Source organism: Centropristis striata, chromosome 1 (genome assembly GCF_030273125.1).
Source record: "Centropristis striata isolate RG_2023a ecotype Rhode Island chromosome 1, C.striata_1.0, whole genome shotgun sequence".
Taxonomy (NCBI): Eukaryota; Metazoa; Chordata; class Actinopteri; order Perciformes; family Serranidae; genus Centropristis; species Centropristis striata.
In genome coordinates, this window is record NC_081517.1 from 20,140,356 (window position 1) to 20,155,477 (window position 15,122).

Here is a 15,122-nt window from a genome sequence, read left to right on the forward strand (position 1 = left end):
GATTTTTGACACAGGCATTCATGTTACTCTCGGGATGAATTGTAATATATTAGGTGATCCCTTTATTTTTCCTCTAGCAACAAATTAAAAGACTTTATTTTGTCCAAGACTTGACCAAATACAATACATGCATTTGCCTGATATTAGACAGAATTGTCAAATTCTTACACGTTTTTTTTTTTGAAAATCCTTCAAAATTTGTGGGGTTCAGAAAGAAATCCCCAGTATTAAGTATGTTAAGTATTTTATTAAAATGCAACATCCAAATATATCTCTTCACATCCTGAGGAATCCTCTGCATTAGATAGTGTATCATTCCAACAGCAGTTTGAAAGACATTATTCCTCAATTATTTCCTGACATGCTGCCTAGTAAAAACTCTCTCTGATGTCTGATTTGGACATCTTGAATGTCATTGACTTTGAGGAGGGAGATTCATTCATTCATTTCTTTCTTTCTTTCTTTCTTTCTTTCTTTCTTTCTTTCTTTCTTTCTTTCTTTCTTCCTTTCTTCCTTTCTTCTTTTACCCTTACCAGTTGTTGGATACCAACATATCCGCCTGAATCTAATTTTATTAAGTTAAGTTGACACTGATATCAAGCCTTGTCAGCATAATGTTTTTTTCTGGGTTTTAAGTAAAAAAACTAAAACTGCAATGTCTGGCAATTTTGAGAAGACAGCCTCTGTAGCAGCATCTATTGTGTCTATAGTGGTCACAATTTATGTTTTTACACCACCTTGATTCCTTACTTGACAACAGCATTAATCCCACCCGTGGTGCTGTTTGGCTAATCGTTAGTCCCCCCGCTGTGCTCACTGGATTTTCAACAGAGAAACCAGTATTTCATTTCAAGATGCAAGACAAAATCAATCTATAGGGGTGACCCCGAATAGTCAAACTCAACAATTAATCTAAGGAGCCTGATTAGATCGGGAGGTGCTGACTGTCTTGTTTAATGAAATTGAAGAGTACATTTATTAATCAGAATACATACAAGAACAAAGCATGCACAATCGGAGCGCTTTTTTTTTCACTTAGTGAAAGGTTCTTAATTCAGCATCAGGAGGCACGTAGAAACCACTGACACCCACAAATGTTGGTCCTTTCTCTCTCGAGGTCAGTTACATTTGGCTTTGATTCGTCACGCTAAGCTATGAAGGAACATGCTAAAATCTGCACATCAACTCTGTCACCATGACTAATATCTGTTAGTATGCAACAGACCATTCAGTTGCTCCGAAGAGTGCTTAACATCTGTTTCTCCTATGATAAAGAGACTGACTCGTGATATATCTGACCAATATTCAAGTTTGTCTGATTGAGTATCCCTGTTCTTGCACACTTTGTTGCCACCATTGAGCTGGTTTGTTGTCTTGGATTTCTTTGTATGACTCCATGAGATGTGATGAAACAAGTAACAAAAAAGCTGCTCATGCCAATTCTGATTAAAGATCCATAACTAATGGCAATGATATTGGCGGTGCAACAAGCACATGTGGCTTATTTTATGAATAGTAATGTAGCACAAGGCTGACAAGTAATGTGTCACTGCCTTCTGTGGTTCAAAGTGTGGACAGTAGTTTGCTCTGTTGCACCACTAACCCCACCGCTGCATCAAGGTGAGAAGTTGAACCCCCGGAGGTCAACAAAAACAAGACCTTTCGCTGCTGATAAGTTGCTCCTTAATTAGAGCTGTGATTAAACAGGCTGAGGGTAAGAATGTTGTTGTTGATAACGGTGCATGTGTGTGTGGTGTGTGTGTGTGTGTGCTTGAGTGCAGGGAGGGGATTGTACGATAGAGGGGAAGGATGATGGGGAGGACTTCAGACGTCTGCTGAATGCTATGGACATCCTGTGTTTCACCCCAGAGGAGCAGAACGGCATCTACAGGCTGCTGTCCTCTGTCCTTCATCTGGGAAACGTCTTCTTCCAGCCACACCAGGTCTACCTCAGACACACTCACACACAAATAGGCCACAAAAACGCCTTTAGTTTCACAGCTGAGTGATAACGATGATGTTGATAGATGATAGTAATCATGAATGTGAACGCCTCCATACGTGTGGGTGTGCGTTCCTGCAGGCTGAGGGTCAGGAGGTCGCGTCGGTGGTGAGCGCTCAGGAGATCAGGGTGGTAGCTGAGCTGCTGCAGGTCTCACCTGACGGCCTGCAGAAGTCTGTCACCTTCAAACTGACAGTGAGCAGAACGCACATAGCGTAAACAATCACACCCTCACACACATATGGGTAATTATATTATAACAATTAAAAGAGATGTTGTCAGATAACAGATGTGTTGGATCCCCTCAGGATACAGTGAGGGAGAAGATCTTCACTCCGCTCACAGTGGAGAGTGCTGTGGATGCCAGGTGAGTGAGTCTGAATATAGTATCTGTTAAATTAAACACTACGCACCCACTTCTGCATGGAACAACCTAAAATAAAAGCCTAGTCTTGTTTGAGGCTTTTTAATGTCCTTGTTATTTTTTTTTAAATCATACCAGGAGACTACTGACAAAGAGTGAAGAGTCTTTGATATTCTCTTCCAATCTTTGGTAGAGGCATGTGAGGACAAAGGACGTCATGGCTGGGGGAGAGATTTTTCAGATGTCCTCTGTTTCCATAGGAACCGGGTTTTCTGTTTCCATAGAAACCTTATTGTGTGTTTTTCATAGAGATGCCGTTGCCAAGATCCTGTACTCGCTGCTGTTTAGTTGGCTGACAGAGCGCATCAACGGACGGGTCTACCCTCGTAACGAAGCCCTCTCCATCTCCATATTGGACATATATGGATTTGAGGTCAAGCTGAAGAACAATGTCGCTCAATAGTGTTACAGTGCTGATGCAGAGCTGACATGTGTTAACGCAACTCCCCTCACTCACTCATGTCTGTGCTCTTTACCCTCCAGGAGCTACAGGTGAACAGTTTTGAGCAGCTGTGCATCAACTACGCCAATGAAACTTTGCAGTTCTACTTTAACAGGGTCATCTTCCAGGAGGAGCAGGTCAGGGAAACTACAAGTTCATGTTTTCATTCATATAATTGTGTTTTCTCAAAGCAGATGAAGTGATTACATTTTATGTCAAAATATGTTTAGGTTAAAAACAACCTAAATATGGTTGAAAAGTCAAAGTATGAAATATAGAGCACTTACGATTACTGAGAGACAGGTCCTAGCTGCACATTGCAATAAAGTCATACAGTGTGTTTATGTGCTGTTACGGGTGTAAATGGGTTACAGTCTACAGTAACCTGATTTTTTTTTTTTCTCACTTGCAATTTATTGTTTTTGTTTTTTTCAGAATCAAAATCATTTTTACTGTCAAGTAGGTTTTCACATACAAGGAATTTGCTGTGGTGTATTGGTGCAAAAGAACAAAGTACTAAATATGAATATTATTCAAGGAAACGAAAAAGTACTGCCAGTCAAAAAACAGCAGATAAAATAGAAAAAAATCAAAATACTAACAATATTTAAAAAATTATATAAACAGTAGAAACAATATGTACAAATATGGAGTTATTTAAATGAGGGAAAGGAATCAATCATATAAATGCAATCAAATAAATATATATAAATCAAAACATACATCCATCCATCCATTTTCTTCCGCTTATCCGGGGCCGGGTCGTGGGGGCAGCAGGCTAAGCAGGGCATTCCAGACGTCCCTCTCCCCAGCCACAACGTCCAGCTCCTCCTGGGGGACCCCGAGGCGTTCCCAGGCCAGGAGAGAGATATAATCCCTCCACCGTGTTCTGGGTCTTCCCCGGGGCCTCCTACCAGTTGGACGTGCCCGGAACACCTCTAACGGGAGGCGCCCGGGAGGCACCCTTACCAGATGCCCAAACCACCTCAGCTGACTCCTTTCGACGCGAAGGAGCAGCGACTCTACTCCGAGCTCCCTCCGGATGTCTGAGCTCCTCACCCTATCTCTAAGGCTGAGCCCAGCCACCCTACGGAGGAAGCTCATTTCAGCCGCTTGTATCCGCGATCTTGCTCTTTCGGGGGTTCTCTACCGGAAAACGGTGGACTGCCCCCTCTGGGTGGGGAGAGAGGTACTGCCTCAAGCGAAGGAGTTCAAGTATCTCGGGGTTTTGTTCACGAGTGAGGGTAGAACGGAGCGTGAGATGGACAGGCGGTTTGGTGCGGCGTCAGCAGTGATGCGGGCGTTGTACCGGACCGTCGTGGTGAAGAAGGAGCTGAGCCGGAAGGCAAAGCTGTCGATTTACCGGTCCATCTACGTTCCAACCCTCACCTATGGTCACGAACTTTGGGTAGTGACTGAAAGAGTAAATCAAAACACTATAAATAAAATATGCCCATACCCAACCTTACGTACATATACTTGCACATACAAACCTATACATATACACACATTTATACATGCATATACATATATACATATACTTACATACACCCATACATGCCTACACACATGCATACATACACATATATAAAAGAAAAATAAATTATTTTTAAAAATGGCATTAAGGCAAATGTAGATAAAAACCAAGTAAACACATCAAAAGTAAATAAAAAATAGGGAAACAAAAGAGAAGGAATGAGTTTATCTCATCTCAAGACAGTAACCTCATTTCTTTGACTCGAGAGGTCTGGGATTAGAGAAACCTGATTTCCCTAGACATATTTATCCCGTGGAAAGTCAGTTTGTTGGCCATACATACACATAATTAATTTTTTGAAACAGGATGAAAGGAAAGATCGTTTCACATAGCGATGCATCCTGACAATAAAAACTAATTCTATTCAGTAGAACAAAGAACCTGCACACTGTCTGTTGGGAACGTTTCAGTATGGACAGCTTCATCAGGGAATTTATTATTTTTAACAATGGGAGAGACCATTTTAAATAGGCTGGACCAATCAGATTGAAACATAAAAAAAGTCATACCATACATTATATCATTATAGCACCATAACATCTTATGTAAAGTGCACATTATACATGCTTAAAATACACATAGTAACAAAGAGAACAGGCTGCTAAACACAGACTATTATTGTCAATCTGCTGATACATTTCTTCTCTACATTTAATTAAAATCTGGTTGGAAATCTCACACAGACTCTAATGTTTTACAAGCTCCAACCAGACTAATCAGATATTGACAAGATTGATATTTGATATTTGTGGGTTATGAATATTTGCCTACATATGGACGTATTCTGGGACAGTATATGGGAAATTTTTGTTCTACAACACCAAATCCGAAAAAGTTAGGACGTTGTCTTAAACATAAATGAAACAAAATGCAATAATTTTATAATCCTTTGTGAAATATATTAAAGTGAAAGCAGTACAAATATTGTATAACTAGTATTCAAATAGTTAAACTTTGGTATATTTTGTAAGTATACAGAATTCTGATTTGGATGCACTCTGAGGTATTTTTTTTACAGTGTCCCAACCCCTTAGGATTCGGAGTTGTACTACAGGCAGCCCACAGTTTTCTCTGAAAACTTTTAGTTTTGCAAAATCTGACTAAAACTGAAACAGACCGACAGTAGTCTGTATGTTGTAAAAAAAATTGACACATTCACACTGTAAAGAAATGGCCCTGTCACTGCACACCATCAGCCCAAAGTCTACAGCACACATACACACAAATTATGATCAGTGTATCATTGATTGTCCAAAATAAGGTTTGGGATAGGGAAGACATCTGTTTACTAACCTACTGTGTGTGCAGCAAACACAGATTTTCAATAACTAGATCACTGCAGTGCATACAAACCTGAGTAACCTGTGTTCCTGTGTGCCTGTACAGTAAAACATACTGATTGTTATGTTGTTGAAACAGCAGTTAAATGTGTCTTGTAAGAATACTTTTAATCAAGTTTAGAATGGTTTTAACAAAAATGTTGAGACCTTTTGTCCTGCAAAAACACTAAATTGATGTATACTGGGTTCATGTGAGCACAACTAAAGCTTTAAATCTGAGGGATCTTAACCCAACATCACCTTTCTTTAAGTTAAAGTTTCAGTAGCATTAAAAACTGTTAATGTAGGGAACAAATATTATTATATATACAGAATTGTTTTTGTAATGTGACTCATTTCAGAAAAGCTCTCATCAACCCACAAGGTCATTAAATCTAACAAACTGTAGTGGACACAGCATTACTTCAGCTGAAGTGAAAACAACAGTGAAGTTAGAAGAGTTTTATATACACCAACCTGATGACCTCTTGCTCGGTCTGTGTGTGTGTGTGTGTGTGTGTGTGTGTGTGTGTGTGTGTGTGTGTGGGTGTGTGTGTGTGTGTAGGAGGAGTACATGCGGGAGCAGATCCAGTGGCAGCAGCAGCCCGTCAGCCGAAACCAGGCCTGTCTCGACCTCATCGCCGCTAAGCCTCATGGGATACTACGCATACTGGACGACCAGTGCGGTTTCCCTCAGGTACGTCCACACTTTTTGAACTCAACTCTTCATTTTCAGAGTTATAGGAAATCACTAAAATGAATAATAAACAGAGCTGATATTGATTGAAGTGAATTAGAAATAAGATTGATTGATACAAACGGTATAATTAACCTCTTCAACTCCCAGAGGACTGGCCGTCTTTTAGAGGCTGTAGCTGCCTCAGTATTCATGCTTCAGTCAGAATATTTGTTTCATTTGAAACTAGAAGACCTGAATACTGGTTCCAACCATGTCATGATATCTGGACAGTAAGGGTGGTAAATAATGCTCCAAAGTTTGGCTAAATGTTGGCAAAGGAAAAACTGACATGCCTATTTTCACAAGGGTCCCATGATCTCTGACCTTATGATATATTCATGAAAATGTGTTTCATGGGCACCCACAAGTCTTCCTTTTTACAAATATGCACACTTAAAATAATTTTCAGAGCCTGTACACACTGTTAACTAGGGGTGTGACGAGATCTCGCGAGATTAAACTCGACGATATTTCTCGTTGCTTTAAAAAATCAGTCTCGCGAGATTTGTGAGTTATTCGAACTTCTATTTGTTACCTGTGGGTAGAGTGAAATGAAAGAAAGAAGAGGAGGAGAAGGAGGGCAAGCAGCAAGCAGAAAGAATGATGTAGCAGGGGCCGGCGGCTCGTTAAGAAGAGTTAGAACGAATCGAGGCGGCACAGTCCTGCTAACAGGCTAACAGTTAGCTCTGTAGCAGTACAGTGTGTATGTGCTGCTGCTGCAGGAGGTGTTCACTTAGGGATCTCTGTTTGTTTACAACAAGCACCAGACACTGTGCACAGTTAGCAATGCCGGTTAATTCAAGATCTCTATGTTTATGATAATTAGTCATGCTGCCTTTTTTTGATCAACTGCTGATGTTGTTCAGTTAGCGATGACGGCCACAGTTGCGTCTCCCGTGTTTTGTCTGTCGTGTATGTGATCACGGTCGAAACTGTCCCTAAGCGATTAGCATACTTCACCTCTGGAGTCTCATTAATCCCTCTGGGGGATTTTATTTTTTATTTATCTTATTTTAACTTTTATGAATTTTAGTTTTAGTTTCAAGTTGTGGAAGAAGAAGTTTATTAAAAGCTCATGCTTACATCATGCATATAAAGAGTTATAATAAAACATTTCAAAATGCATGTGCAACTCTGTTAAATAAAAGTCTGTTGGTCCAGTCATATATTTTGTCACTGTAGTTTTCTTAAAATCTCGTCTCGTTCTCGTGAACCCAATATCGTGTCTCATCTCGTCTCGTGAGCTGAGAGTATCGTCACACCCCTACTCTTAACTCAAAACACAATATTTATCACAGATTTATGACAAGAAAACATTGTCATACTGTGCTGAGCCCGTTATCTCCCCTTAAGATCAACAGCAAAACAATTGTTAGCTTTAAAAAAAGTCTTGCGTCACTAAATTGATAGTTTAAGTCTATGTATGTATGTTTAAAATATTTTCACCGCTTTACCTTGCAATCAGATGGCCTTTTCTGATGGAGATCTGAAGGCGTTTTATCCTTCTGCTCTCTTAAAAGCCACCGTACTCCGTTGAGAAAAACAGTGATTTTTAATGATCTCCCAGAACATGGTAGTTGCTGGTCTATCAAAGTGCAGAACACAATATACTTCAGGTAAAACAAGTGTTTCCATCAACTAATTTCTATACACATTTTGAAGATTTGCATGAGAAAAGCTTGATGGAAACACCAAATTTCCATAAAACTTTAAAAAAATGTCGATAAAAGTTTTTACACGGCTTGAGGTTTTTTTTGTCTTTTTCGAAAAAAACTTAATGCGCTAGATGGAAATGCCGAATAAGTTCTAGCAAACGTTTAACTCACATGACTGACCAGCTATTTTTTCTATGCCGGATAAATCTAAAAGAAGAAAAATTAAGCTGTGTCTGCTGTCGGTGCCTTCCTGAAGACTTCTTTTCATTTTCTATTATGGGTGGCTAAAAGTTGTCCCATTAGCAACCTTTATGATTGCTGTTTTTTCTCTCACATGCAATATATACTTCTTCTACTGACGGATTAGCCTACATTACACTGCCATCATCTGACAGAAGTACATCTATGCAGCTTTGTTTATTAGCTTTTAAACTAGTTAATGGAAACATCCCTAATTGGCATTTTCTGTAATGACACATTTTTTAAATTTTGCTTCAACTTTAATAGAAACACGACTATAGAGACAGACAACCATTCATGCTCTCATTCAGTCCTACGGACAATTTAGAGTAACCTTAAACTTAAGATGCATGTCTTTGGACTGTGGGAGGGAGCCGAAGGATCCGGAGAGAAACCACAGTGACACAAAGAGAACACAGAAGTCTGAACTATTCCTTTAAAAGACCATCTCCCTTATTGGATTTCTCATAATCCAGGAGATTGAAGTGTGTTGGAGCCGGTTCCAATCAATACAAGACTATCCCACATGCTCACTTACAGTAATTGTCTACCTGCTGTTATCATTATTCCCGGGGCTCCTAATGTAAGAAGCTGACTGAGCTCATGATGAGATAAACGTATTATGAAGTGTCTCAGAGTGAAATATGAACACCGTGTTACACAAGTTACTGCAATCTGCTGAACACGTGTGTTTGTGTTGTACTGATTTAGTTTCCATGTTCACCAACCATTAACCGTCTCTGACCATCACTAGGCGACAGACCACACCTTCCTTCAGAAGTGCCACTATCACCATGGAAACGACCCGCTGTATGCCAGGCCAAAGATGCCGCTGCCAGAGTTCACCCTGAAACACTACGCTGGGAAAGTCACATACCAGGTGCAGTTCATATTCTTTTCAAAAACCGCATCATATTTAAAACTTTTCTTTTTATTGTTTGAATAATAATAATAATGATATTAATATCCTAAAGAAAAAGTTAACATTAAAAAAGTTAAGAAAACTATTTAAGGGTGGGGAGGTGGCATAATAATATCAACTTTATCAAAATTAAATACTTCTACATTTTACTATGTCATGGTCTTCTACTATTATTATAGTTTTATTATTAAAATGTATATTACTTTGTCAAAATCAGAATTGCAATATGGGTTAGTGCAATCTTAATATTTAAGATTCAATTATTTTTTCAATGTATTTATAATCCTAGATTCTCCACCTTGGATAATTGTCCACAGGGCTGTTACATGTTTGCATGTCCACTACTAACCCAATATCACAATTTTTGTGTGTTTGTGTTGCAGGTGCACAAATTCTTGGATAAGAACTTCGACATGGTCCGCCAGGATGTTTTAGACCTCTTCATCCAGAGCAAAAACAGAGTGAGATGCTCAAATACACTTTATTCTTCTGACTGTTATTGTTCCAGCATTTACAGTATATCTTTTATTCTTTATTCCTCAAGAAATTTTCAGTTACTTTAAATATCCGGATTGTTACTCATCATCTTGTTTTGTGGTGGTGCGGCACAGTGTGTGTTTTCACTTGTTACCTAGAACCTATTAGGAAATTATTGTTTTCAGTTTGGAATACATTTTTTGTTGACATTATGTGTAACTAGTGCTACTTATAAAACAACATCAATTCCTTTACTCATTCTGCTGTTTGAAATACCTACTAGAAATATTACCCACCTAACATATGACATGGATACTCAGGACTGACTGTTCACACCATCATCAACCTGTTTGTCCTCTGTTTTGTGTGTGTGCATACAGATGGTATCCAGCCTCTTCTTAAAGCACTCAGAGTCTGTGTCTCAGCAGCGGTCTAACGTGCGGCGCAGCAGCACAGCTCGCCGTTTTCAGGCCAACACGGTCAGCGCAAAGTTCCAGAGCAGTCTGCAGGAGCTGCTGGAGAAGATGGAAAGGTTTGAGTAAAACATTTAACCTTTGGGACACATATGGAAAGCTTTAACATACCTTTATGACATCAGTAGAAAATAGTGAAAAATTGCGTTGAAAGTGCTCCCTCTTCACAACTGAATAGTGTTATACAATAACTGCCTTCCTCCAACTTAATTAAGAGTCCAGACATGTACATTATTTGCACGTCACTTTTGAAATATTGCAAGAATATTTAGGCTGTATGTATGGCCTGACGAGTGACTTAAAGAGGGAGTAACATATGCCCTTTTTTTTGCCTAAATAGACAATAACTACTGAACAATGTGTGCCATGGTGTTACCGATAGATTAAAGTGATTATTGTGGAGTACAGAAGCTGCTGAAATTATAAATGACTCAAGAAAAAAACATGTCATTACATGTAACAGGAATAATGTTAAAACAACAGAATATTAAAAATAGATGTGTATATTAATTATTGAAAAAATGTGATATAAATCAGTATTTTGTTTTAATTTGCTTTTTCATTTATTAACCTTTTATATCAATTGCCTAATTTGTATACTTTCCTATTTAATTTTCCAATGTATTTGTTTATCTATTTGTATATTCATTTTTAAATGTATTTAAAGAAATTGCATGAAGACATGTATAAATACAATTTATAATAATACAGAAATAAATGGGGGAATCCATTTTAAAATGATATAAAAATAAAGCAAAAATAAGTAAATAATGGAGGGAATTAATCAAAAAAGGAAAAACAAGGAAATGAATACAAAGGTAAATAAATAAGGCAGCACGCTAAAACAAGAATGCTAACAGACGTTACATTTGACCAATTGATTAATGTTTGCACTTATTCTTTATATATTTTTGATACATTTATTGGCATATTAACTTAGTTATTGTGTCATTCATTCATTTATTCAGGCAGCTTCCGTCCTCCACATCTTACGAGCCTCCAGTTTCAGTGTTTGTTTGTGGGAGCCATTATCTCGGAATGATGGATTTTATTTGCTTAATTTGAGCTCAGTCATGTCTCTAATGGAGGAAAACAGAGGCCTCTTGATAGCTTTCAGTCTGACACTGTTAATATGTAGCTTCAACTGTGAAGCCATGACATGCTCCGATGATTTCATACTCAGTTGGATTTCTTAAGTCCTCTCAAGTGGAAAGTTGACTTTCTTGCGCTGGACTAATGTACAAAGTCTTCATCACATCAAAAATTCATATATCCATGCGTTGGTTCTCATCTATCTGTGACAGGTGTAACCCTTATTTTGTGCGATGCATCAAGCCAAACCATCATAAGGTATATTTGCAAGTTGGATGATGTGTGCAGGTTTGCAGTGTTTTCTTTTTTTGCCATTTTTTATTGATCTTTAATATACAGCTCATGTGTATTATCTGTGTTATGTATGTGCAGGAGGCAGGAGTGTTTGACATGGAGCTGGTCAACACTCAGCTGCATTACTCTGGAATCATGGAGACCATCCATATCAGGAGGGAGGGTTATCCAATCCGATTGAACTTTCACAGCTTCCTAATAAGGTTGGTTATGTGCTAATCTTCACATTAAGCTTAATGAGGAGAAATGTGAGCTCTAATTGAACCGTGGAAGCTCAAATCTGGTGCAGCCTCCTGTTCAGCTTTCTTTCCTTAAAACAATATTTTATGCTCGTCTTAACACTCGCAACATTCAAATTGTCAAAAGTGCTTGAATTGTTGGCTTTTTCGGGTGAGAGTACAATTCACACACCGATTTCTTCATGCTGAAAGAGCCATCTGGCACTTGCCAGCTCCTGCAGCAGGAGAACAGCTGAAACCAATTGATCTCTCAGCATCTCTGAACACCGGCTGCCAAAGTAGTCAGACTTACAGTATGAAAGAAAAACAGGTCTGAGTGTCCAATATTCACACCAAAACTACTTAATACAAACAAATACTTAAATACCTTGACTCAGAATACCTTTAATACCAATTAGCCTCACACCAGGTCTCTCAAATACACGGACAATAATACGTTTTAGAGTTGAGACACATGCTGCAGCTGTGGATTTCACTAATCTTTGTTCACATTTACTCCAGAGTTATTATCATATTGGGTGATTTGAAATGTATGTGTGGGCATGCTCAGGTATAAATGCCTGCTGTGCCTGGAGGATCCTCCACCTGCAGAGGGAGAAAACTGCGTCATCATGCTCCACAAGCTCGGTCCGGTCAAAACTGGCACGTATCAGCTGGGAGTCAGTAAGGTGAGCTCTCTTTCTCGCTACATGGAGAAGAATAAGGTTGCGTGAATCATACATAAGAAATAAATACTGTGCAACTGAGATTTGTCTATGTGTGTTAGATTTTCCTGAAAGAGGAGCTGTATCAGCTGTTGGAGGGGAAGCGGGACCGTGTGCTGAACATGGCTGCCATCACGCTGCAGAGATACACCCGCGCATGTTTTATCAGGAAAAAGTTTGCCAAGTTGCGGTGGCGTGTGAACATGTTCGAGGCTCGCTGCAGAGGCTATGTAGCCAGGTAATGTTCACCTGAGGTCAACTTTAGCTTATATTTCTAGGGGTATCTGGTTGCAGATACAAATTTCCTCCAGCAGGGGTACCAAATATTTAGAGGTAAAGCTAATTTAGTCAATTTTGCTATCAGAAATTGACTAAATTAATATTTAACACTTTAAATGAATTAAAGTTATTTTCGGGGCACCACCTCTGGAAAGAGGAAAGATAGCAAATCATAGTAAATCAGTCTCATAAAGTTAACAAATTATTAATTTGGAACATTGATTATTAATTATGAATATAATTATAATCAAATTACCTTATTAATATTTAGTAATGGTTGAAGGAATTTTGGAGTTCTTTTCATAGCAGAGGTTAGCAAATCACTCATTCATGTGCAACATTAAAAGGAGAAGCATATTAATCCAAAAAGATATTTATTCTAAAACAAAGTAAAAAAAAAACACACAATAACTAATCTAAAAGACTATTTACAGTTGAAATGTGGGTGAAAGATTATGTGTAACAAAATGGCCGACCAAGGGCGGTCATTTAAGTAAATCAAAATGGCGGTAGCCCTTTTTTTCTTGAAGAACAAAAGACCATTCCTACAACACATAGACTTGAAGGTCTATGTGTTGTAGGAAGCCAGATTAAAAGTATATTTTATGTGGATTAGTGTGTGAGCAAATCAAGTGAGTTATAGTTAATTTACATGTACAACTTAAAGTCTGTAGAGCAAGATTAATCATATAACTTCGAATGGTCTGGCTACACAAAATATCACAACAAATATACTTAAACACATAACAGATCAACACCATTGATTAAAGCTTAACAACTTGTTCTTGCTTACTAACTGCCCAGTACTATACCACAGAGTCCAGAGTTGAAAGGGGGAAGCAGAAATCCTTTTGAAGAAGAATCAGCTACTGGTTGGGTTTTGGTGTTTCCAGCGTTATTTGCTGTTGTTGGCTCCAAAAGCTTGGTGAAGGTCTCTGTGATTATATCCAGTATAGATAACAGGCAGGAAACTTAGAGGCGTCGTGGTGGGCCCAAGCTTGGTTTGGGGCCTTGCCGGCCTTCCCTTAGAGCTGAAGAGGGAGGAAGATTGTCTGGTCTACCTTTCTGGAGTGCAGACCAGGCCAGCAGCGCTGCTGACCCTCTGAGGGAGTCGAGAAGAAGAGGGAGAAGAGGTGGCTGCAGGAGACTTTTCTGTCTCCACCTGGGGGTTCTACTTCCTGGCAGGGCTCAGCCAATGAGTGTAGATGCAGATACCTGTGGGGGTGGGGGTCGTTTGTTCCTTTTTGGAGAGGAACAAAGAGAGACCTCCATCTTGGAAGCATGAAATCAAGAAATTGTTGAAATAATCCTCAATGCATTCAGTCATTAAATCCAAATGAAACTTGTGGAATAGCTGTGACCCCTACATATTCAATTGCTTGTGACTAATATTAAAGGATGCAGAAATTAACCTTTGTGGTCAGGGCAAAATAAAATTAATTTAGGGAAATATGGGACATTATTATGCAATTCTTGGAAAGTGAGCAGGCGGAAGTTAATGAGTGAAATTAATAGATAAATAAAACAACAAGAACCTATAAAAAACCTCATGAAAATATATTATTAATATTATTGGGTTTTTTTTATATATATATTTGTATTATTTATTTTTGTATTTATTAATTAATTATTTTTTTCCATGAATATTTGATGTTGGGGGTGAGGGTTTTTTTGTTTAACTAAAATTTAAAAAAAGGAAATAATTCTGTCTTTCTAAATAAAGATAGAAAATAGAGGGACAAAAACAAAAATTTATTAAAAAGTCATCCCGTGTTCCAGCCCTCAGGTCTCTGTCTGGAAGTTGACTCTTCGAAGTTTAAGCTTTCTTTAACAGGCAGCACCTTGTCCTGTTCTGAGTCTGAAGTTTCAGCCTTGAGCTTTGCAATTTAGGTTCAGTGTTTGGTTTCAGAGAGCCAAATAGGTCGAAGCTTATCACACACAACCTGCTTCTTTTGTCCTTCGTGCGAGGAAGCCAGGTCAGAGGATTCAGGTCGTGCTCATCCATCAGACGTGATCGTTTTCTCCCTCACTGCCAGTCCGACAAAACCTGGAGACGTGATGCAAATTTACATTTTATTTGAATGGGTAAAAATTCACTCACCTGCTTAATGGGGGCACTAAAATGGCAATAAACACAAGGTCAAACCTTTTAAATCTCTAATTATACGTTAGAGATCGCTGGTCACGCTTTGATGAACTTTACACATCATGCACAGTAAATATAAATTATTATATTGATGTAATTACATAAACCTTGCTGCACCAATTGTGCTGTTCTAATTAC

The 15,122-nt window shown here is 38.6% G+C and overlaps 1 protein-coding gene across 1 annotated transcript in view; it reads left to right on the top strand.

Annotated features, from left to right (window-relative positions):
- myo15ab (myosin XVAb) overlaps positions 1–15,122 on the top strand; it is a 70,657-nt gene that overhangs the window by 13,193 nt on the left and 42,342 nt on the right. Inside the window, exons 17-29 of the mRNA XM_059334140.1 lie at positions 1,782–1,943; positions 2,084–2,197; positions 2,311–2,369; positions 2,676–2,799; positions 2,910–3,005; positions 6,290–6,421; positions 9,113–9,238; positions 9,664–9,741; positions 10,138–10,289; positions 11,535–11,580; positions 11,695–11,819; positions 12,406–12,523; positions 12,622–12,797. Coding sequence (XP_059190123.1) covers positions 1,782–1,943; positions 2,084–2,197; positions 2,311–2,369; positions 2,676–2,799; positions 2,910–3,005; positions 6,290–6,421; positions 9,113–9,238; positions 9,664–9,741; positions 10,138–10,289; positions 11,535–11,580; positions 11,695–11,819; positions 12,406–12,523; positions 12,622–12,797 — 1,508 coding nt within the window. The remainder of the gene's footprint in view (positions 1–1,781; positions 1,944–2,083; positions 2,198–2,310; positions 2,370–2,675; positions 2,800–2,909; positions 3,006–6,289; positions 6,422–9,112; positions 9,239–9,663; positions 9,742–10,137; positions 10,290–11,534; positions 11,581–11,694; positions 11,820–12,405; positions 12,524–12,621; positions 12,798–15,122) is intronic.